The 25019-nt window shown below is 37.8% G+C and overlaps 1 protein-coding gene across 3 annotated transcripts in view; it reads right to left on the reverse strand.

Annotated features, from left to right (window-relative positions):
- The window catches only part of NKAIN3 (sodium/potassium transporting ATPase interacting 3), a 735379-nt gene that overhangs the window by 17362 nt on the left and 692998 nt on the right, over positions 1 to 25019 (reverse strand). Inside the window, exon 6 of one of the 3 annotated variants that reach the window (XM_019032975.4) lies at positions 10524 to 10594. The exons of 1 other annotated variant lie outside the window; for it this stretch is intronic. In XM_019032975.4, the coding sequence (XP_018888520.1) occupies positions 10524 to 10594 (71 nt within the window). Of the gene's footprint in view, positions 1 to 10523; positions 10595 to 17707; positions 19049 to 25019 lie in introns of those variants that run through there. One more of the 3 variants, XM_055349332.2, reaches the window with a different exon arrangement.

Raw genomic sequence — 25019 nt, forward strand, 5'->3', positions numbered from 1 at the left:
GAACCCTGACTCATACAGATCCCCATCTCCAATCACTGTTGTCTCCACACTTTTGACAATGACTCTACTTATTCTATCCTAAGCTGTAAGCCTTTGGAATGTTAGGGCATCAGTTTCTGCATCTGTGTACAATGTCAACCTCAACACAGTACCTACTACATAGTTGATACTTCATAAACATCTGTTGAACACTTTTGCTCTCACAGTTTCTCGCCTATGAAAAGTCTTAGCTAATCCAAACCCTACTCACCTTTGAAGGTTGGCTGAAATTTCTTCTCTACTGTGAAGAAAACTTCCAGTTCTCCCTCAGCCATTTTGCTTTCTCATCCTGCTAAGAGCAACTCTCAGGCTATCAGCTCTTCCCCATGTCAGCTGGTGGCATCCAGGCCTTATGATTAATTACTTTACCCAGGCATGCAAGATTTCTTCCTTCAACTAAATTATAAGCATCATTCCAACAGACTGCATTTCACACTCACTTCATAACCACATCTAGCAGCTTCTTTTCCTCTACTTCAGTTTGATGACTTTATGCCTTGGAGTGAACTCTTCAGTTATAATTTGGAATGGCTGAAAAATTTCCCAAAAGTTTTACTTTTTGGTTGCCACTCTTCTCGTTGTACAGCATGAAGAAAATGACTAAAAAAATACCCACTCAAGCGCCTAGAACTCATCTAGAGAACAACTCCCTCCTCCACGCCCTAGGAGTGGGAATCCTCCAGGCCTCTCCCTGTGCCCCATCACATTTCCTCTGCTCATCTATTCTCTACATTCTGAATCTCAATGTCTACCCTTTCTACTCCTTGGCATGTTAACAGGGATTTAAACTAAAAGAGAAAGGGATGGGATTATAATGGTGGAATTTTATAGCTTTATGCAATCTTTACGTTAGAAGGAATTTTTAAAGCTTATTTATCCATCCGATACATGAATCCCTTCAAGAGTGAGGATAAGGCAACAGGAGAAGGTGTTTTTCTTTGTTAGCAGTAGTGTCAGTGAGGGTTTGGGGGAACTTCTAGGTATCTATTACATTTATCTTTAACACCAGCTCTGCCTCTAGCTAATATTTTCTGCTTCTGGGCTTTAGCAACATGGATTGGTGAAGCAGTGAAACAGGCTGAGCCTGTTCTTATGATGTCAGGTAGGAATTCTGGAAGTGTTACTTCAGGAGCTGGGAAATATGTCTGTGGGGAGTTTTTGCAGAAGACAGTGAGGCAACTCTGAAAGAGGGCATTCAAAGGAAAACCTATTGGCAAACCTGTGTTAGGTTTTATTAACAGATTGACTTTTAAAAAATCAAACAGGGTTGGGCACAGTGGCTCATGCCTGTAACCTCAGCACTTTGGGAGGCTGAGGCTGGTGGATCACCCGAGGTCAGGAGTTTGAGAGCAGCCTGACCAAAATGGTGAAACCCCGTCTCTACTAAAAATACCAAAAATTAGCCAGGCGTGGTAGCAGGCACCTGTAATCCCAGCTACTAGGGAGGCTGAGGCAGGAGAATCCCTTGAACCTGGGAGATGGACGTTGCAGTGAGCTGAGGTCACGCCATTGCACTCCAGTCTGGGCAACAAGAGCGAAACTCCATCTCAAAAAAAAATTCAGACACAAATATAGACAGAATAGTATTATGAATCTCTACGCATTCATCACTCAGCTTCAACTAAAATAAAAGTTATGCTATTAAAGTTTCGCCTATCAACTAGCACCCCCCACAGCCTTTTTTGGCTAGAGTATTTAAAATCAAATCTCAACTATTACATCCTTTCATTCATATCTCCATGCATCTCTAACTCAGTGATTCTTAACCAGTCGACACTTGCCAGTATCTGGAGACAGTAATGGTTGTCACAGTTTGGTAGGGAATGGTGTTACTGGCATCTAGGCGGTACAGGCCAACGATGCTGTTAAATATCCCACAGTGGCACAGACCCACTGCAAAGAATTACCTTATCCAAAGTCAAAAGTGTAGAGGTTGAAAGAACCTGCTCAATTGGTAAGAATTTCTTTTCTTCTTCTTACCTATTCATTAGCATACCTATCAAAATTGACAAAAATTTCTTAATATCATTTAATACCCAGCCCATAATCACTTGCTCCAATCATCTAGAAATATCTCATTACAATTGGTTTGTTGAAATTATTCCTTATATGTCTGGCAGCATCACTATGAAGTGCATATATTTATAATTTTCACTAATAACAAGGTAAATATAAAACTGACTAATTAAAAATCTTTCATAAGAATTCAAAGGACACAGAATTTTGTGAAATGTAGTATTTTTACTTAAGTGTCTTTTTTCTTTCTATTTCTACCCCCAGTCTATTATTTCATAAACCAGTTGATACATAAGTAGTTTCTTGGGGAATAATAGATTACTTACACATTTTCTATGTAGTAAACATGTATGTGCATGTGTGTGGGTGTGTATCCAACTATTTGTTGGAGTGATTCCTATCGTTGAGAACTGCCTGGGCCAAATTTATGCAAAAATCTACATTTTTGGGTAAACTCCCCATGACTAGAGTAACTTGCCCCAGTATTTGAGAATTCTTCATTTCCTAAAGCTGTACAAACATCAGATATCAATATTTGTAAGCATCGATAATGTAATTTTTAATGAAATTTCTTTCTCATCTAGTAATGTTAACCATATCAAGATGAAGATCATATAGCCTTATAACTCATTTGTGCTATTCCATTTTCCTCTGTTCCTTTTGTTTTCACTTCCCTTGTAATGTGAGTCTGTTAGTACTGATTTCTGAAGAGTTCATTTATGACTAAAGATGTTAACATTTTGTCAAGAATTGCAAATATGTTTTTTTCTCATTCGTTTTATTGTGGTGTTTTATTTTTTGGTTATACAGAAGTTGTGTTTTGAAATATAATCTAGTTCTGTTTTAAAAAAAGTTTTAAAACCAAGCAAACCACACATACACAATGTGTTTGACTATTGTGTCTCTTTAAATCAATAACAGTTTCCCTTCCTTTCTTCTTCTTCTTTTTTTTTTAATTTGCTTTATACTATTTCCCACATGCTAGATTTGGCTGATTGCTTCCTTGTGGTGAGATTTAACTATTCTTGTATTTCTATAGTATCAGTCTAAGGTCAGGCTTGACTTTATGGTGAGGCATTCTATAGGTGGTGCTGTGCACTTCTTATTGTAGCACATCTGTGGACACATAATGTCTCGTTGCCCCACTTTTTTTTTTTTTTTTTTTTTTTGAGACAGAGTCTCACTCTGTCACCTAGGCTGGAGTGCAGTGGCACTATCTCGGCTCACTGAAACCTCTGCCTCTGGGTTCAAGTGGTTCTCCTGCCTCAGCCTTCCAAGTAGCTGGGACTACAGTCACGCACTACAACTCCTGGCTAATTTTTTTATTTTTTGGTGGAGACAAGGCTTCATCATGTTGCCCAGGCTGGTGTCGAACTCCTGACCTGAAGTGATCTGCCCGCCTCGGTCTCCCAGCGTGCTGGGATTACAGGCGTGAGCCACCATGCCCGGCCTGGTTGTCCCACTTTTAATGATGCTATGATTGATCAATGGGTCTGCATAGAATACTTCAATTTTGAGGATCCTCGAGATCATCTCCCTCTTTCTTTCTCTTTTTCTCTCTCTCTGTTTGCAGACGTTTGTAGATACGTTAGTAGTGACTGAAGGGTAACTGCCTTCAAGGCAGAATGGAATCAAGTGTTTCTTCTGATAGAATTGTAAATGTTTCTTTTTCTATTGCTTTTCTAATCACTTCTGTGTGTGTGTGTGTGTGTGTGCTTTTTTCCTGTGTATTGTGTAATCTTTCCTGTATATTGTTTCTTCCCAGAACTTATCATAATATGGGGATTATAAATTTTTTTGATGTCAATATTAAGTGCAAAATATGTGTATTTAACATAAAATTTGGTTTATATCATTGGCTTTAATTTTAAAATCAGAGGATACTTTCTCTTGAAAACAGGGCAAAATGACTTTTTTTATGTTGTTGATTTTTTTTTTCAGGGGTGGTGGTGGACTATATCTCCACATCACTGCATAAATCTATTTTCTTGCCATTGAAATCAATGGCAAATACCCGGCCAAGTTCTGAGAAAGTCAGGAATTGATATTCTCCCTGGAGGACACTGTTCAGATATGGGCTTTCAGATTTTGGAAAAAGGCTTTATGTGCTTCACAAGGAAGCATGAGAATCAGGCTTCACAAATTTTAGGGGCAGAGAATAAAGTCACATGTCAAAGGAAATGATCTCTGTTTCCTTTGACATGTGACTGGCCACTGGTCACAGCAAACCCTCTTGCATGTAGCCAGTTGCACTCTTGGCATCATTCCATCCTAACAAAAACAGAGGTGCGCTAACTGGATACTACAGTGATAAGTCTGAACCGCATAAGCTATATAAACACAGCCATTTCACTGCTACGTAGTCAAATAAGTACATATCAGGATGTGTTCTTACAGTAGTCCATGACATGGTACAACCATTCTTATGATGCATCAAAAAGTTATTAATGTCAGTGACAAAGGGAAAGAGGTCCAAAGCTAGAGAAAGCAACGAGCCCTGAGTGCCACTGCATTGGTGCTAAGTAAGGCAGGCACACAAGGAAGCCCATCTCTCCTTCGGGACAACTAAGAAGGCGCTGAGTGCATTACAGCTGCAGTGCTCTTGAGACAGCCCGGGAGAGTTAATGCCTCATGAAGTCCTTTCCATTTCCAGGGACTGATGGTAAGCCTCAGGGAACAGGGCTCCACCCTTAGTAGTGGGAACAGTGAGACAGCCACTGATAGGAGCGGATCACAGTCACCTTATAGTCACATGCCACAGGAGAGAGACAGCATGCAGAATTTGACATAGCTCAGTGCGCGCTCTATCTGGATAAATATAAGATGTGAAGGCTAATTAAGGACAAATGAAAACAGTATCAAGACAGAGTTATTCTATTCCTCTTTAGGTGCCTCCAGCTGCAGTTTACTAACACATGGCTGGTGATTGCTGGTTTTTAAATCAAGGTTTGAAAGCACATTACTCCACCTTCCCAAATCCTACACACACACACACACACACACACACACACACCCTGATTTGTCCTACTAGCTGGTACTTAATGTAGATGCTATAAATGCAAAATGGCCTGACATCAACTTACATATAGGGGTACTAATGCAAAACAGCTATTCTCAGGAAAGTGCAGAGAGAGGTGACCACCTCTGCATCTGTCCTACAGCCTGATCATCAGAGGTGGGTTTCCTGTGTACCTGGATTGTCAGAGACAGAAAGCAGGCAGTGAAAATACCTGCAGAGCTGGCTGCAGGGCTACCCTGAAATAGGGATTGGCCTTGGCTCTTCTAGTACCTAGTTGCAATAGCAGCCACTCAATCAGCAGTGGCCACCTAGCATGTAGCAATTTTTGTGAAGAAAAATTAGCCTCCAGCAAAGGCAATCAGACAAGTTAAGATACCAAAGAAAAGTCAAGTTTTCCTTTGGAAGCCTTAGAAAAAGATTTGCTGAAAGTTATGGGGGAATCTCAGGTCAGCTTTCCTCATCAAGTCTTTCTTAACTGCAGTCATAGGCATCATCCTCATGGAAATTTCTAACATAATCAGATCTAGCTCTACCTTTACTGTAGAAGTCAGTTCTGGAATTCCAGCTGCTGTCCTTCTTTGATAAACTGCCTTGCTCTAATTATTTTTATGTGAAGAATTACTGCTACATGGAGCTTAATCTTCCCGGTACTCAGTTGCTAACCATTTGGATGGAAATACACCAGTCATGATTTTGACAAACTTCAATTTAGTTGCTCACTGTGTTGTTCTCTGAAATTCCATATCTCTTTGATAGCTGTATATGTTTATGCCATGCTATTTTTCTTCCTGAGGGGTAAATCTGCTTTTGTTAACCCTCTTCTCCTGGTGTTACTGCTGCCCCTACTGTAAGCTGATGAGTAGGTATCCTTTTCAGAGCCACTGCTGACCACTGGGCTCTGGGTTCTGATGACAAGAGCAGTCTTTACTCTTTTCTTTCATTGGCGGTGCTGTCAGTGAGTGGGGGCGGTGATGGAGTAGATCCCGGTGGAGACTCCATGGCAGTTATGGTGAGACTTATACCTCCCTTGATGGCAGTTGTGGTAAGATATTGAAACCCAACACGGATTACTCCTGACCTGTGTATCACATGTCCCCAGGCCAGACCCAGATAACCACCACTGAAAGCATCTCGATAGCTTTAGGCATAGTGGTGGAGCCATGGCTGCTGCAGGTCTCTTAGGGTCCTCACCGAGAGCTGTCAAGACACCTGCTCTGCTTAAGCCTCTGCTTCCTATCCGTTCACTCACTTTATACGAGAACTATGGCAAACATCAGATTAGGGAGTCATGAGCTTCAACTTTGTCTTCTGTAGAATGGCCAAGCAAATCAGCCTCCATGCTGGGGATACCCGTTTTCTTGTGCTGCTTTTTTTTCCCCTTAAAGACTTAATATTTTAAGAGCAGTTTTAGGTTCACAGCAAAATTGAGAGGAAGGCACAGAGATTTCCCAAATGCTCCCTGCCCCTGTTCCTGCCCTCACACAGCCTTTTCCATTATCAGCATTCCCTACCAGTGTGTTACATGTGTTACAATTGATGAATCTACACTGATATAGTCACTCGAAGCCTATTGTTTACATTAGGATTCACTCTTGGTGTTGTACATTCCATGGGTTTGGACAAATGTATGCTGAAATATGTCCATCATTCCGATGTCATACAGAGTAGTTCTACTGTTCTAAAAATCCTGTCTTTGCCTATTCATGTCTCCCCTCCTGCAACCCTTGATCTGTGTACTGTCTCCATAGTTTTGCCTTTCCCAAAAAGCCATATAATTGGAATTATATAGCATGTAGCCTTTTCAGTTTGACTTCCTTCATTTCATAACATGCATTTAATGCTCCTCCATGTCATTTCATGATGCCATAGCTCATTTCTTTTTAGCATTAAATAATTCATGGTATGGATGTCCCAGAGTTCATCCATTCACCTACGGAGGACATCTTTGTTCTTTATCAAGTTTTGGCAATTATGAATAAAGCTGCTATAGGCTGGGCGCGGTGGCTCACGCCTGTAATCCCAACACTTTGGGAGGCCGAGGGGGGCGGATCACGAGGTCAGGAGATCGAGACCAACCTGGCTAACACGGTGAAACCCCGTCTCTACTAAAAATACAAAAAAATTAGCCAGGCGTGGTGGCGGGCGCCTATAGTCCCAGCTACTCAGGAGGCTGAGGCAGGAGAATGGCGTGAACCCAGGAGGCGGAGCTTGCAGTGAGCCGAGATAGTGCCACTGCACTCCCCACTGGGCGAAAGAGCAAGATTCCGTCTTAAAAAAAAAAAAAAGCTGCTATAAATATCGGTGTGTAAGTTTTTGTGTGAACAAAACTTTTTAGCTTCTTTGGGTAAATACCAAGGAGCTCGATTGCTAGATCTCATGGTAAAAGTATGCTTAGTTTTGTAAGAAACTGCCAAAGTATCTTCCAATATAGTTATATTTATTCTGCTTTTGATAAATTGTGTCATCTTTTCAAAGTAGCTCAATTGTTATTTCTCAGGGAAGCCTTTCCTCACTAAGCGAGAGTTAACCATTCCCTCTCCCGCATAAAATTTCCTTGGGGATAGATATTGTTTTGCATCTACCCTTTCTATGTAGATCTCCCCTCCTAGATCATTGGCTGCTAAAGGTCAAATCTCAAGTATTATTTATCTTTATATCTCTAGCACTTAGGCTGTGCCTGTTGTGCACAGTGTAGGCAATCAATCAGTGACAGTAAAGTGAATTAAACTGATTGATGTAATCAGTGGGCTTTTTTAGCTTGATATCGTTACTTTAAAAAGAAAGAAACAAAACGTGAAAGACCAAATCCGTATGTGAACCACCTTATCCCTATCCCAACCCCACTTCCCGTATACACATTCACATACAATTTGACTGTGGACACTTGAAAGGTGCACTTTGTGGTTATGAGCAGTGACACACTCAAACATGAGAATTAAGGCTTCCTGTACAATTCTGCAGTATTACCTAGGAATGAGCTGTTGGTTGGAAACTCTGCATATGGGGTTCAAAGCTACCTGTTCACATACATGTACCTGGGAATATGCTAAGGATTCTTCTGATCCCCTTATTAAAGTGGCTTCCTCACAAAACCTGGCTTTCTACTTCATGGTGATAAAAGAGGCTTAATGAAAGTCAAAGCCAGCATTCATTCCCCTCTCTAACAATTTCGCACAGAAGGTTGGCTTTTTCTCCAAGCTGTTGCTGGGTAGTGATATGGCATCATTGGATTCAATGGAATTCAATATAACGGGCTTATTAAAAGAAATCAAGTAGATTGACAGAGGCAGACTGGATAAATACTGAAATATTTGCATACTGGTGAAGAGTACAGATTCTGACCTCTTAAATTGTTTCATGCAATGTGATTTTAATTCAGTCTTAGTTTGATTTTTAGATTTTTGCTTCCTTCATGGTTGAAAGGCATTCCATATTCATCTGACATGATAATATGCATAATCTGTCAAAGCAGAAGCTTATTCTATTGCTTTCTGTAGAGAATAGCTTGTAGTTTATGCTATATTCAGCTATCCACTGCTAGGTCAGCAGTGAACAGGGGTGCTGAGAAAACCCTTGGAGCAGACAGTGGAGTTGATCAAAGCCTTTTAGGTGATCTTAAAAGTATGTTTTGGGTGTTTTTGATTCACAGAGATGGAAGTGACTTTAGAGAACATAAGTGGAAGTCGCTTGCCTCTGGGCCATGCCACAGAACACCCTTTTGAGGTACATAGGTACATGGGCATCCAGTTTTTGCAAATCATTCAAGAAGAAAATTTCATTATCAACATTTATCAAATGGAGTTTTTAATAACTTTCCCTAATAGAAGGATCTCTCTTAAACTGCATCATTTTTCATATTGCAATTTCTCTGCTGAGTTTTTTTTTCACAGTGGAGATGAAAGAAACCATTCATCATCCTCTTATCACATAACAAATATATGAAGACTCTTTAAGTCACCACTAGGCATTGTCTTAGTTCTTTTCTCACTCCCAAGGCACTAATCATCTTGATTATTGTCACAATCCCTGACAAGTTCCCCATATCTACAAATATCAACTTTTGGAACATATCCTTTATGAGCACTTAGTGATATGAGTAATGAGGTGGTGACTGCTTGGTTCTGGAGTGTTATATAGGGTGAATGTTTTTTCCAAATTGGATTTGCTTTAAGAAACCAAAATTTATTTAAACATCTATCATGTGACAGGCACAGTGCTGATTTGTGTTTCCTGTGAGCTATGTTTACTTTAGATCATTCTGCCAGAATAAAGTTAATTCAACCTGGGGAGGTAGAGGAATCAGTGTAGCCTTCTCAGATCTTCAATCCTCACATATGCTGGGTGCGGGAGCTGCATATTTGGGTAAGAACCACTGTGGCAAAGAGGCAGCAGGCGAAACTTTTCATATGTGTTTATTATACAAGCGACTATTTTACATAATTTCTTCTATTGCCATCAAATTACAGAACACCGAGCTGAAAGGACAAAAGATCATCTGAGCAAGTACATCATATCAGGTTGGGTGATGGTTTGCTACCCAGGAAAGATCTCAGCTCCACAGCTTACTAATAGTGGGACTTTGAGAAAGTTGCCTAACCTCTATGAACGTCAGTTTTCTTATTTATAAAGTGGGAATATTAATTAGCACATTGCAGTGTTTTCATGAAGATTTAGTGAGATAATATATGCAAAGTGGTTAGTGTATGATAGCTATTATTAATTTACACAGTTTTATATGTGCTACTTGGAATTTTCTAAGAATGGAGTCACCCTATCTATTTCCATGTTTCCTAGTATTTTATTAATTAGGTGACTTAAGATTTCTTTCTTTTACTCAACTGAAATCTCACCAGTTTTAGGTGGTTTTGTTGTTGCTGACTTCCTTTCATGTCCTCTAAGAACATAGAAAACTTGTTCCTGAACTTGTTAGTCAAATGTTTGAGTACTGGGAAGAGTAATAGGCAGCTTTACATATACCATACACACATTATCCAATTTAATCTATTTCCCCCCTGTGAAACCATAGTATGGTGATAGAACAAGTCTCAGAGACACTGAGGAAGGCACCTGGACGTCACATGGAGGACCTGGATTCACTGCAGGTCTTTCTCCCCTTTTTACTTTGCTGTGCTGCCCCAGGACACATATTCATTCTTTACTTCTGCAGATTAAATAATCTCATTAAAAAAATTTAGTTACCAACTATTGATAAGGGGAATAAGACAGAACTATTGTTTTTGAAATATAAATCATGTCACCAGCTTCAAATCCTTTTTGGAATGAATAATAATAATGATGATGTTGGGTTACATGTGAAAGGTGTGTTTTAAATATGAGTGGAAAATTAAACCAATGATTAGTAGTAGTAGGTTCAAATTATTTCACTTTTGGTTAGTTTTGGCTGAGTTAGAAGGATTAATATTTTCCATATCATCACACCTTTACTTACTGGTTTAACAGGCTTTAACTCAACATGATCCTGGTAGTAGGAGTGTGTATCAAGTCCACCTATGAAATCAACTGAAAATATAACATAGGCCAATATGAATAAGTGTGTAAAAAATACACATAATACTAAATGTTTAAAATAGAATGCATAAGAGCAAAGTTAACAAAAATATCCGTTCACCATAAAATGAAAAAATGTTTAGTAAAAAGGACTACTAAAAATATTGTCAATGAGCCAAAAAGAGGAAATTTAAAAAATACAGAAATAACCTGGATTCATAGGGTCTGAAAAATAAGTTGTTATTGGTTTCGGTAAAAAATGAAGTAATATTAAATAGCATGAGATTTTAAATAATGTGTTTGTCCTTAGGCATACAGACATGCCCTTTCTCCCTATATATCAAAAGATATACTGTCTCCTCTTGCTGCTAGAATCCTTTTTTTTTCCTTAAGAATATGTATTGCATCATTAGAAAGGCGTTTGAGAAGCCACACAATCTATCTCCAATGCCTTCTGTCCCCAAGCCACTCCCCAAAAATCGGCATCTGCCTTTTGCAAAGGTTTTGTTTCCTCCCTAATGGCAGAGTAACTGGCTGTCTGTATAGACTTCTCATTTTTGTCATATTCTTTCCAGTTTCTTTTGGTTTTGATCAAAGCCTCAATCTTTTCTTCTCCCAATTCTAATATACACGTATGATGTTTGTTTCTCCTGTTTCACAGTCCATTAAAGATACTAATTACTTTAAACCAAGCTTTGGTTGCATTATAGCACTCTAACATTAACAGGCATACAGGCATGTAGGAAAACTGAACTCTCAGGAGTGTGTGTGTGTGTGTTTGTGTGTAAATGCCAAGCAAGTTTGCTAAATGGAGGATACGTGTAGTATATTTTAGCCCAAATATTTTCCCAGATACTGTAATTTTGCCTCCATACAGAGTAGCATTTTTTTGGCAAAAATTTCATAAGACAAAACCCATAAATAGTATCTATTTATGATTCTTTTCACCAAATATAGACACTACAAAATTGTAAGCCTTCTCAAATCAACTTCTATTCCTTCTGGTGCAGAAAATACATTTTTCCAATTAAAAACTGGCGCTCCATTCTAAAATGTCTTTTCTCAAGTCAAGATATCTCAAAGGGAAATTATAAAATTAAAAAATCAATTCTTGTGCAACATTTTGAGTTCTCACTTGTCTTCCTTTGCTTTTGTGAGGAGATAGGTCAATGTTTTCTGTAACCTTTCAATTATTGCAATTTATGAAGAGTTTTGAAAGCTTTTTTTGGAGGTGCTTTGGTTTGTTGAATAATCAATTTAAGTTTTTCAATTGATCTTGAATGTAACACAACTAAAATGTAGAAGATTCATTTATTAAAATACTCACAGACATTGTAAGAAACTTAGGTTGATTTACAAAGCAGTTCTTCAAAGGTTGAAATAGTCAGAACTCAGATTGATGAAGGGAAGGGAAGAGAGAAAATGTATATTCTTTCATGATGAATTTCTTTTTGTTTTCAACATTAGCCTCATCACAAAAATATTCTATTTTATTTACTCTAAATGTGTGTGTGTATACATATATATACAAATTTTGAAAACACTTTGAATTTCTGTTTTCATTGGTAAAATAGTGTGGCTTTATTACGATGCAGCTGTAAGTTTCCTGTGCACTTGAATTCCAAATACAGTTCTGCTTCATGTATTTTTTAACTTAGTAAGAATATTTTTTGTTGTTTTTTTAACCTATATGTTGTACTTCACAAAAATAGTATTGTATTATTTCCACAAAATAAATATATTTATCTTTAATATTTACAACTTAATTAGATTATGACAGGATTTAAAATAATATCAGAGTTTTACCTTGGACAGAATGAACATCTAAAAGGCTTATGCTTGCTGGGCATGGTGGTTCATGCCTATATTGCTAGCACTTTGGGATGCCAAGTTGGGAAGATTATTTGAAGTCAGGGGTTTGAGACCAGCCTGGTCAACATGGTGAAACCCCATCCCTATTAAAAATTAAAAAATTAGCTGGGCATGGTGGCACACACCTCTAATCCCAGCTACTCGGAGGCTGAGGCAGGAGAATTGCTAGAACCTGGGAGATGGAGGTTGCAGTGAGCTGAGATCATGCCACTGCACTCCAGTCTGGGTGACAGAGGGAGACTCTGTTTCCAAAAATAATAAAAATAAAATAAATAAAAAATAAAATAAAATAAAGGCTTATGCTAAGCCAGGTGCAGTGGCTTATGCCTGTAATTCCAGCACTTTGGGAGTCCAAGATGGGTGAATTGCTTGGGCTCAGGAGTTTGAGACCAGCTGGGCAACAATGGGGAAACCCCATCCCCATTAAAAAAAAATTCAAAAATTAGCTGGACGTGGTGGCATGTGCCTGTAGTCCCAGTTACTTGGGAAGCTGAAGTGGAAGGATAGTTTGAGCCCACAGGGCAGAGGCAGAGGTTGCAGTGAGCCCAGATTGTGCCACTGCACTCCAGCTTGGGAAACAAACTCAGATCCTGTCCGCAAAACAAAGCAAACCAACAAACAAATTTAAAAGGCTTATGCTAATTCTATGAACTGGATTAAAAAATTAAAATTATTTAAATAATTTAATTGGTGTTCTGTTGAAAGCATTTGATGAACTAATGTAATTCCAGTATTATAAACTGGTATAAAAGACTGATATCATTATTTTAACTCTGAGAAATTCTTCTTCTCCTAATGTGTCAGTGCATTAACTTACACTTCCAGGTGCTCTCCACTGACCCTAACAGCTGGATATGGTGGGAAGAGGTGCTGGTAGGAGCTGTAGATTGCAGTGCCTCTCCCACACCCACCTGAGACTGGAAGGTGTTAGCCATCTCCACTACTCCTATCCAAGTACATATCTTTATCAGTGACCAGGTTGCATACTGCCCTTGAAAGGAAGGTGCTAGTTATATTGTGTCTTTTAAGTTTTGGAGAAAAGAGAGTGGTATTGTTGGTTTTCTTACAGATTTAACCATACAGTTAAAAGAGAATTCTGAAAAAAAAAAAAAAAAAAAAAAAAAAAGGATTCTGTTTATTGCTCATGCATCTCACATACCTTGATAAGACTATGGTAGAAATGGAAAGAGTTGTCTACGTGGCCATTCTAGATTTGCCTAATACAACTATTAATAGTAATATTTCATTTGAAAACTAAAAAATGTAGGACAAAGTCTAAACCAGATAAAGTGCCAGGGCAACTTGTGTAAGCAAGGACTGTTTTAACCAAATTAGGACATCTGGTTCCTGCAGTTGATGGCACTATAAATCAGCCACACCTTCTATGTGTTTTTTCTTTTTTCTTTTTTAATTGCTATTTGTTTTTTTCTTTCTTTTTAAACTGTTACTTGTTTTTTGGCTATACCTTCTCTGCATATCGGAAACCTAGCATGATGTAAATGTTGTAAACTCTAGAAATAATATATCACATATAGGTAAAACTTAAATTATCAAGATTCTAGAACTAGACAAGACTACAAAAAATTTAACTATTAAGGAGGAATCTTTGAAAAGTAAGTAATAAAGAAACTGAAATATCAAGAATTCTTCATGGATGGGATAGAGCAATGAGGCTTTTTGGCCACAGAAGCCACCAAGTCCTCAAGATGAGGATGTTTTCATATTAAAAAACGGTTTGTCATGCATGCATCAATACCTTCCATTTGCTAGAGTGGGATGAGAGTTCAAGTAAAGGGACAAATTAAAGTGTACACAGAGGGCGAGTTTACAGATTCTTAAAGTTTTTTAAAATGACATCAAGTGCTTTAAAAAATGAAGAAAATTAAGAAATAGAACACTTAACAAAAGACTTAAAAATAACTCATTAGGAAAGACCTTCAGTTTTTAATTATGTTTGGGGAAAGGCAGTCATATTACACTGATAAGAAAGTAAAGCAACTGCATTTTAAAATTCACTTTTTTGAGAACGATAGGAGAAGAGAAGATGCTGAATTAAGTACTTTCTTCAGTGGAAATCAGGGTGTGAATTTCAATGAAACACGAAAAGAAATAGAAAAGGTATGGACAGGTTTTCAAAAGTATTAGAAAAGGAAGGTTGGAATAAAAACATCCAAGGAAATCTGTAGTTATAACAGCAAGAACACTATTCAGCAGAAGAGATGGAGCAACTGAAGGAAGCATCAGGGCACAGCTTGCTGGGAGCCTGCAGTACAGTGAAATTGAGTTCCATGTACTTTGATTATTAGATCCTGGAAGTGAAAAATACATTTTAGAAAAAAAAAGCAACACAATTAAGAGTTGGCATCAACTGTCCAGAAAAGTCAGCCACACAGTGGGCTGCTCTCTACACCCATTCTCAGAACCTGAGGTGTTACCATCAAAGATCCCCTGGGGAGAGCCTGCAACCAGGAAACCCTTTTGCAGTCCTTTCAAATCTTCTTCCTTTGCCAACTTCCAGGAGCACAGCCGAGCAACTTCTTGGAAGAAATAATATTACTTGTAACAGAATATCTTTGTGGTTACTCGCTCTAGCCACCACCAATTCCCGACAAGGATTCTCACAGAACTGAAGGAATTACAGAGCTACTTTAGATTTATAGCAGCATCTGACTGTGCAAATACAGACTTGTATTCTACTTGTAAAAAAATACACAACCAATAGCAACTTTTCTATTTGTCTATGGGACACACAAATGAAGTTTCCATTAGATAATTCAGTGCTACTGATTCAGTTCCCCACTCAGCCATGGCAAACCTGACTGACTTTATGCAGAATCAAAGGGGAACTCAAGGCAATTGATTCTCCTTCGTCTCATGCTGCTGTTCAGGAGACAACATGTGCAAGGTGGCTGGCTTTCAACCTGGCAGCTTCCTATGAGAAATAATTCACTACATGTCACATGAAGTTGAAGATGTAGCCCTCCAGGGGCTATGGGAAGAGTCACCCTCAGCTCTGAGAAATTTCCTGTGCTCCTCAGAGGCAGTCTAAGTGCTAATGTTTCCCTTCTCTTATGGAAATGCTTGCTGCTTATGGTAAATCCAGAATCGATACTTGGATCCTCCTCTGTGGACTGGAGTCTATTTTCCTGTACGTTTACGCACATCTCTTTGGATTTTTCAAGATTCTGCTGAGTTAAAAGCTCAGAACATTGGCACGAAGATGTGAATTAACACCGTTAGATGAAGAAAGAGAGGTTGGAATTGGGCAAATCGAAGCAAGATCTTCTTTTATCATCTAGACAGTACATTAGTAATGCCTCTGGTTTTATAAAGTATGGCAACTTAACACAATTTAAAGTTTAACTTATTTTTCATGTCTGATCTTAAACATATTTTGAAATTTGATAAGTACTTTGCTTTCATCTTTGAAAAGATACTTTAAAGTTGTAAAACACTTAATACACAGAAAAATGTAGAATATAAAATAACAGATGCCTGTGTTTCCACTTTAAGATAAATATTTTCTGCTATATTTTCTTCAAATTTCTTTTTATTTTAAGAAATACTGGCCAGGTGTGGTGGCTCACGCCTGTAATCCCAGCACTTTGGGAGGCCGAGGCAGGCGGATCATGATGTCAAGAGATGGAGACCATCCCGGCCAACATGGTGAAACCCCATCTATACTAAAAATACAAAAATTAGCTGGGCGTGGTGGTGCGTGCCTGTAATCTCAGCTACTCCAGAGGCTGAGGCAGGAAAATTGCTTGAACCCGTGAGGAGGAGGTTGCAGGGAGCCGAGATCACCCCACTGCACTCCAGCCTGGGTGACAAAGTGAAAGACTCTGTCTCAAAAAAAAAAAAAAAAAAAAAAAAGGAAATACCAAGTCACAGATATAGGTAAAACTCTCTCCTTCATCCTCTTGATTTGATTTTATGTATCAGGCAGATCTTGTTTTGAATTCCAGCTCTACACTTACTAGTTGTGTAACTGTGGGCAAATTATTTAACCTCTAAGCGGCAGTTGCTCATATGGGCAAGCTGCTTGCTCTAGTTATCTATTGCTATATAGTACCCAACCACATAACAGTGTCTTAAAACAATAATCATCATTTGTTTTGCTCATGTATTGGCACGTCTGAGCAGAGCCTAGCAGGAAAGGTTTATTTTTGCTCCATGCAATGTTAGCTGGGGCATGGGAGGCTGCAGGAGCAGCTTCTGAGGTGGTGCATTCACATGGCAGGCAAGTCAGGACAGGCTGTTGGCTGTTTGCTCAGCTGGGGCTGAGGGCTGGAGACCTTGTTGCTCTCCACAAGGGGCTCTACATGTGGCCTGGGCTTCCTTGCAAAATGGTAGTTGAGTTCAAGGGCTAGCAACCAAATATAGCCAGGCAGAACCTGTGTCGCCTTCTATGATCTGGCCTGAAAAGTCACTCAGAGCCACTTCCACCAAACTTGATTAGTCAGGACAGCTGCCCATCCAGCCTGGGCTTAAGAGGCAAGAACAGCAACTCCCCACTTCTTGATGGGGAAGTTAGACAGGAAATACTGTTGTGACCATTATTAGAAATTAAATTCTTCTACAATGGCTAACACTAATAGTGATTCCAATGGGTTTACTATGAAGATTGACAAGAAAAATGTATATTATATACAGGATAGTGCCTTGCCAGCCCTTGGAAGGAGCTCAAATATATCAATTTAATTCTTCTTCTTCACTAGAACTTTAATTCATGTTTGTTTCCCCAAAGCAGATGTCACGGGACTGCGGAAGTCCTAGGCACTCAGCAAGTGTTTGCTGCCTCAGTGAAGGAGGGGAAGAGGTTAATAATCGTAAGATTTTGAGAATATTTAGTCATGACTCTTATTATCTTTAGGATCACAGACCTCTTTTATAATCTTATAAAACTTGAGGAACCCCTTTGTAAGAAAGTGCACACTTCTATATCCATTAAATGATTTTATTTCATGGGGTTCACAGCCCATTGCATTTATAGACTCCAGGTTAAGAGCCTCAGATTGAGACTTTTGCCTTTGACTTTGATACACTTAAAGTGAAAACCTGCCATTTCCAGTGAGCTCAAGCTGTCATTTATGTCCCAGGTTTAACTATATTCACCAAATAATTAACCAGAACGTAGGCATTTTGTTTTGTTCCAGCTATGTTGCACACCGCCTCGTCAATGAGTTTAGGAGCACAGAGCCCCTATGACATTGTGTTTAGGACAGAGAAAAGAAAAGACTCAGGAAGCTGAGAGGCAATTAACACATTTATTCTGAGCTTGCTTTCTGGTCCATCATTGTTCCTGCTATGTAGGTATTAGGCTTTTGTAATCAGCATTTATTTTACAAGTTGCCAAGTCCAGCAATAACATCTTAAAGAAACATTCGGAGAACTCAAATATGGGGGCTATTACACTGTGATTTTCTTGTTCCGCTATATAAATTCATAAGGAAAAAGCTGGGGAAGAGGCTTGACATCAACTTAGTTCACACAGAGAGGCCCTTCAAAGACTGCAGAGAGGAGTTCGCAGCACCCCACCATAATGAGGGCTTTTAGGAGAGACTAGTTATTTCAGAGGTAGCTGGCAACTAAACCCTGCTGCTGTTACGAGAGAATGAGCTACTCTGCAGTGTCACTGATCTGTTGCTGTCTCCTGTCTGAAGAATCTGAGCATTCAGTAGGCACGGCCTGCTGTGCCAAAACACAGGCCACAGTTGGGGCTGCTTATGGCATACCTAGTGGCCACCAAGGCACCATGATGGGTCTGCTGGGCACAGTGGACTTGACAGTGCCTTAAACCATTGCTTATGTCCCGGGGCTGGTTGGGGCTGTGCTACCCCCTGCCTGAAATAACTTTGTGATCCCGAAGAGATGTCCAAGCAGGGAGATGATGCCCAAGTGCCAGCTTTATCACTATTTATGGTTGTTTTCTTTATGCTTCAGGAAGTTTAAAATCTCCTCCACCTTTCAGAAGGCATGTGAAATTGAAGAGAAGCACATGGGACCAATGAAATGCTCAATGTTAAGCCAGTTCCAACTGGAAGAATTAGAGTATGCAGTCCGAGAGCCTGCATTGTCCATATCAGAGTTTCCCAACATTTTTTACCTCTTTCTACTCAGCAATACTATGCAAAATGGATGCTTCCCACTCTATCTTGTCCCCCTCAGTGTCAGGTACTTATGTGAAGAACTGATATAGTTCAATTGTCCTTGAGGGCAACTTGTTTTGACAAACACTGAGGGCAATCCCCAAGAGTCTGGAGGGTCTGGAAGTCTCCCCAACTCTGTCTCGGATCCTCATTCTTCCTCATTGTGGGGAGTGAGAAGGCGGCAATAAGAGACCAGTGGTCTTCAAACTGGAGAAGGTGTGCCCCAAGTGAATGTAAGACCTCCTAAATGGTGTGTAGGCATGTAGAGTGTTCAATTTCAAGAGACTCAATTCCAAAATTTATGTGCCTTTGAAAAAGTATGGCCATTCTGGACCTTGCTTCTCTCATTCCCTTCTATAATCATCTTCTTTCCAGTTTGCAAGGACAGGCATTTATCTCAGCCATCTGGAACCTTAACTTGGTGCATCATCCTGGCAGAACAAGCCTTCGAGTCACCAAACAAAGTGATAGTTTTAATTTTGTATGCTGATGTTAATAAAGTAATAGCTACTAGTAAAAAGGTAGCTGGCTTTCAATCTTTTGCTTCCAAAACAATTGAAAAACCTCATCAGCTAGTAGTAGTTTAAAAATAACTTTAGATGATAGGTCATTATGTATTTTTGGGCACATATCTCAGCCTCTTTATCTACAGGGTCAACCTTCTGCACATGTTCTATCTCCTTCCCTGCTTTACTTTTTTCTCTTTTATACTTATCACTATTTACTATGCTATACTGTATATTTTACTTAAAAAATTCATTTGTTATCAGACTCCCTCATTACAAGTTAAACTTTATAAGGGAAAAATTTTTGTCTGCTCTTATATATTTTGCTCCCTGCTATGGCCCCCAAACCTGGAACAGTGTCTAGTACAAAGCAGGTCTTAAAAAATACTTGGGGAAGGAAGGAATTTTAAAAAATTGAGTGACATTGTTATAGCAAATTTCTTCCCATTCTTGTATTTTTTCTGTGAACAAGGTTTCTATAAATAAATACTAGCACCAAATATTGGAAGTATTTGAGGTAGCCTATCATTCTAGCAATAACTAATATTCATCCATGAAGACATGAACTGATTGAAACAAAACTGCTGCATTCATTTCATTAAGAGGTGCTTTTCCAACAAATATTTCATTTTATGTTTAGGACTTACTGATCAAGATTTATAATAAATTTATGTTTACTCAATCATATTGATGGCCAATAATTGAAATTATATTCCCATCCAAAGCAGAAATTAAACACTTAAAAATTTCCAGTTTACAGGGAAAATTCATTTTTTGGGGAGAATAAATCTGAAAAGATTTGCAAGCCACTAGACTGAATTCAGTAAAATGTAATTGAGAGAAATTAAATATGTCTAAATGAATGGAAGAATATAAAGCATTAATGGATTGTGAAACTCAATATTATAAAATACCAATTGATCTGTGGAGCAATTAATCTATGAATTCAAAGAAAGCCCAATAAAAATTTCAGCAGTTTAATAAAAATGCTGATTTCTAAAATGTATGTGAAAAGGCAAAGACTCAAGATTAGTTAAGACAATCTTGAAGAAGAACCAAGTTGAAGAACTTATACTACCAGATATCAAGACTTTTTTTCAAGTAAATTACAGTAATTAACAGAGTATGCCATTACATAAGAAAGGACAATAGATAAATGAAACATAATAGAGTTAAAAAATAGATCTACTTGATTTATGGAAAAGGTGCCATCATAGGACAACAGGGAAATAATAGTTTTATATATATGTTTCAATGGGTTTTTGGAGAACAGGTGGCGTTTGGTTACATGGGTAAGTTCTTTAGTGATGATTTCTGAGATTTTGGTGCACCCATCACCCAAGCAGTATACACTGTGCCCAATGTGTAGTCGTTTATCCCTCACCCACTCCCACCCTTCCCCCCATTCCCCAAAGTCCATTATGTCATTCTTATGCCTTTGAGTCCTCATAGCTTAGCTCCCATTTATAAGTGAAAACATACAATGTTTGGTTTTCCATTCCTGAGTTACTTCACTTAGAATAATAATCTCCAATTTTATCCAGTTATTTTGTTCCCTCTAATGGCTGAGTAATAGTCCATGGTATATTTATTTATATATATTTATATACCATATAAAAATAAAAATATACCATATATAATATAATATACCATATAAATATAAATATATAAATATATACATTTAAAAATTTTTCTTTATGTATATATACACACACATATATAAATATATGCCACATTTTCTTTATGCACTTGTTGACTGATGGGCGTTTGGGCTGGCTCCATATTTTTGCAATTGTGAGTTGTGCTGCTGTAAACATGCACGTGCAAGTGTCTTTTTCGTATAATGACTTTTCCTCTGGGTAGATACCCTGTAGTGGGATTGCTGGATCACATGGCAGATCTATTTTTGCTTCTTTAAGGAATCTTCACATTTTTTTCCATAGTAGTTGTACTAGTTTACATTTCCACCAGCAGTATAAAAGTGTTCCCTTTTCACCACATCCATGCCAACATCTATTCTTTTTTGATTTTTAAATTATGACCATTCTTGCAAGAGTAAGGTGGTATCACATTGTAGTTTTGATTTGCATTTCCCTGATAATCAGTGAGGTTGAGCATTTTTTCATATGTTTGTTGACAATTTGCATATCTTCTTTTTAGAATTGCCTATTCATGTCTTAGGTCACTTTCTGATGGGATTGTTTGTTTGTTTGTTTGTTTGTTTCCTGCTGATTAGTTTGAGTTTCTTGTAGATATTGGATATTAGTCGTTTGTCGGATGCATAATTCGCAAAGATTTTCTCCAACTCTGTGGGTTGTCTGCTTACTCTGCTAATTATTTCTTTTGCTGTGCAGAAACTTTTTAGTTTAATTAAGTCCCAACTATTTATCATAGTTTTTGTTGCACTTGCTTTTGGGTTCTTGGTAATGAAGTCTTTGCCTAAGCCAATGTCTAGAAGGGTTTTTCCAACATTATCTTCTAGAATTTCTATGGTTTCAGGTCTTAGATTTAATTCTTTGATTCATCCTGGGTTTCTTTTTTATACATATAAGGCAAAAGATGAGGATCCAGTTTCATTCTTATACATGTGAGTTGCCAATTATCCCAGTACCATTTGTTGAATAGGGTGTCTTTTCTCCACTTAACGTTTTTGTTTGCTTTGTTGAAGATCAGTTGGCTGTAAGTATTTGGCTTTGTTTCTGTGTTCTCTATTTTGTTCCATTGGTCTATGTGCCTATTTTTATATCAGTACCATGCTGCTTTAGTGACTATAGCCTTGTAGCATAGTTTGAAGTCAGGTAATGTGATGCCGCCAGATTTGTTCTTTTTGCTTAGTCTGACTTGGCTATGTGGGCTTTTTTTTGGTTCCATATGAATTTTAGGATTTTTTTTTTTAGTTCTGTGAAGAATGATGATGGTATTGTGATGGGAATTGCATTGAATTTGTAGATTGCTTTTGGAAGTATGGTCATTTCACAATATTGATTCTATGCATCCATGAGCATGGGGTGTTTCCATCTGTGCCATCTATAATTTCTTTCAGCAATGTTTTGCAGTTTTCCTTGTAGAGGTCTTTCACCTCCTTGGTTAGGTACATTGTTAAGTATTGTGTATATATATATATATGTGTATATATATATATGGCAGCTATTGTAAAAAGATTGAGTTCTTATTTGATTCACAACTTCATTGCTGTTGGTGTATAGCACTGCTACTGATTTGTGTATATTAATTTTGTATCCTGAAATTTTACTGAATTTATTTATCAGTTCTAGGATCTTTTTGGGTTAGTCTGTAGGCTTTTCTAGGTATATGATCATATCAATGGTGAACAGTGACAGTTTGACTTTCTCTTTACTAATTTGGATGCCCTCTATTTCTTTCTTTTGTCTGATTGCTCTTGCTAAGACTTCTTGCTAAGATTGCTCTTGCTGTGTTGAATAGAAGTGGTGAAAGTGGGCATCCTTATCTTGTTCCAGTTCTCATGGGGAATGCTTTCAACATTTCCCCATTCAGTATAGTGTTGGCTGTGGGTTTGTCATAGATGGCTTTTATGACCTTAAGGTATGTCTCTTCTATGCCAATTTTGCTGAGAGTTTTAATCATAAAAGGATGCTGGATTTTGCCAAATGCTTTTTCTGCATCTATTGACATGATCGTGTGATTTATGTTTTTAATTATGTTTATGTGGTGTATCACATTTATTGACTTGCATATGTTAAACCATCCCTGTGTCCCTGGTATGAAACCCACTTGATTATGGTGGATTATCTTTTTAATATGCTGTTGGATTTGGTTAGCTACTATTTTGTTGAGGATTTTTGCATCTATGTTCATCAAGGGTATTGGTCTGTAGTTTTTGTTGTTGTTATTGTTGTTGTATCCTTTCCTGGTTTTGGTATTAGGGTGATAGTGGCTTCACAGAATGATTTAGGAAGAATTTCATCTTTCTCTATCTTGTGGAATAGTGTCAATAGTATTGGTACCAATTCTTTGAATGTCTGATAGAATTCAGCTATGAATACATCTGGTCATGGACTTTTTTATTGGTAATTTTTTTAAAAAATTACCATTTCAATCTTGCTGCTTGTTATTGGTCTGCTCAGGGTTTCTATTTCTTCCTGGTTTAATCTAGGAGGGTTGCATATTTCCAGGAATTTATCCATCTTCTCTAGGTTTTCTAGTTTGTACACATAAAGGTGTTCATAGTAACCTTGAATAATCTTTGTCTGTGTTATTCTTTGCAATATCTCTCATTTTGTTTCTAATTGAGCTTATTTGGATTTTCTCTCTTTTCTTGGTTAATATTGCTAATGGTCCATCAATCTTATTTATCTTTTCAAAGAACAAGCTTTTTGTTTCACTTATCTTTTGTATTTTTTTTCAATATATTTGGTTCTGCTCTGATCATTGTTATTTCTTCTGCAGGGTTTGGGTTTGGTTTGTTCTTCTTTCTCTAGCTCCTTCAGGTGTGACTTGAGATTGTCTATTTGTGCTTTTCAGACTTTTTGATGTAGGCATTTAATGCTTTAACTTTTCCTTTAGAATTGCTTTTGCTGTATCCCAGAGGTTTTGATAGGTTGTGTTACTATTATTGTTCAGGTCAAACAATTTTTAAGTTTACATCTTGATTTCATTGTTGACCCAGCAATCATTCAGGAGCAGATTATTTAATTTCTATATATTTGCAGGGTTTTGAGGGTTCCTTTTGCAATTGATATCCAATTTTATTCCACTGTGGTCTGAGAGAGTACTTGATATAATTTCAATTTTCATAAATTTGTTGAGACTTGTTTTGTGGGCTATCTTATGGTCTACTTTGGAGAATGTTCCATGTGCTTATGAATAGAATGTATATTCTGCAGTTGTTGCTTAGAATGTTTTGTAAATATCTGTTAAGTTCATTTGTTCCCAGGGTATAGTTTAAGTTCATTGTTTCTTTGTTGACTTTCTGTCTATATGACCTGCCTAGTGCTGTCCATGGAGTATTGAAGTCCCCTGCCATTACTGTGTTGCTGTCTATCTCATTTCTTAGGTCTAGTAGTTATTATTTTATAAATTTGGGAGCTCAAGTGTTAGATGCATATATATTTAGGATTGTAATATTTTCCCGTTGGACAAGTCCTTTTATCATAATATAATGTCCTTTTTTGTCTTTTTTTTAACTGTTGTTGCTTTGAAGTTTGTTTTGTCTGATATAAAAATAGCTACTCCAGCTCTCTTTTGGTGTCCATTCACATGGAATATCTTTTCCCACCTCTTTACCTTAAGTTTATGTGAGTCCTTATGTGTTAGGTGAATTTCTTGAAGATGGAAGAGACTTGGTTGGTGAATTCTTATCCATTCTGCCATTCTGTATCTTTTAAGTGGAGCATTCAAGCCATTTACATTCAACATTAGTATTGAGATGTAAGGTACTATTCTATTCATCATGTTAGTTGTTGCCTGAATACCTTGCTTTTTTTTTCATTGTATTATTGTTTTATAGGTCCTGTTAGATTTATGTTTTCAGAAGGTTCTATTTTGATGTATTTTGAGGTTTTGTTTCAAGATGTAGAGCTCCTTTGAACAGTTCTTGTAGTGCTGGCTGGGTAGTGGCAAATTCTCTCAGCATTTTTTTGTCGGAAAAGACTTTATTTTTTTTTTTCATTTATGAAGCTTGGTTTTGTTGGATACAAAATTCTTGGCTGATAATTGTTTTGTTTAAGGAGGCTAAAGATAGGACCCCACTTCCTTCTAGCTTGTAGGGTTTCTGCTGAGAAATCTGCTCTTAATGTGATAGATTTTCCTTTATAGGTTACCTGATGCTTTTGCCTCACAGCTCTTAAAATTCTTTCCTTTGTGTTGACTTTAGATAACCTGATGACTATGTGCCTAGGCAATTATCTTTCTGCAGTGAATTTCCTGGGC

Source organism: Gorilla gorilla, chromosome 7, assembly GCF_029281585.2.
Source record: "Gorilla gorilla gorilla isolate KB3781 chromosome 7, NHGRI_mGorGor1-v2.1_pri, whole genome shotgun sequence".
NCBI classification, from domain to species: Eukaryota; Metazoa; Chordata; class Mammalia; order Primates; family Hominidae; genus Gorilla; species Gorilla gorilla.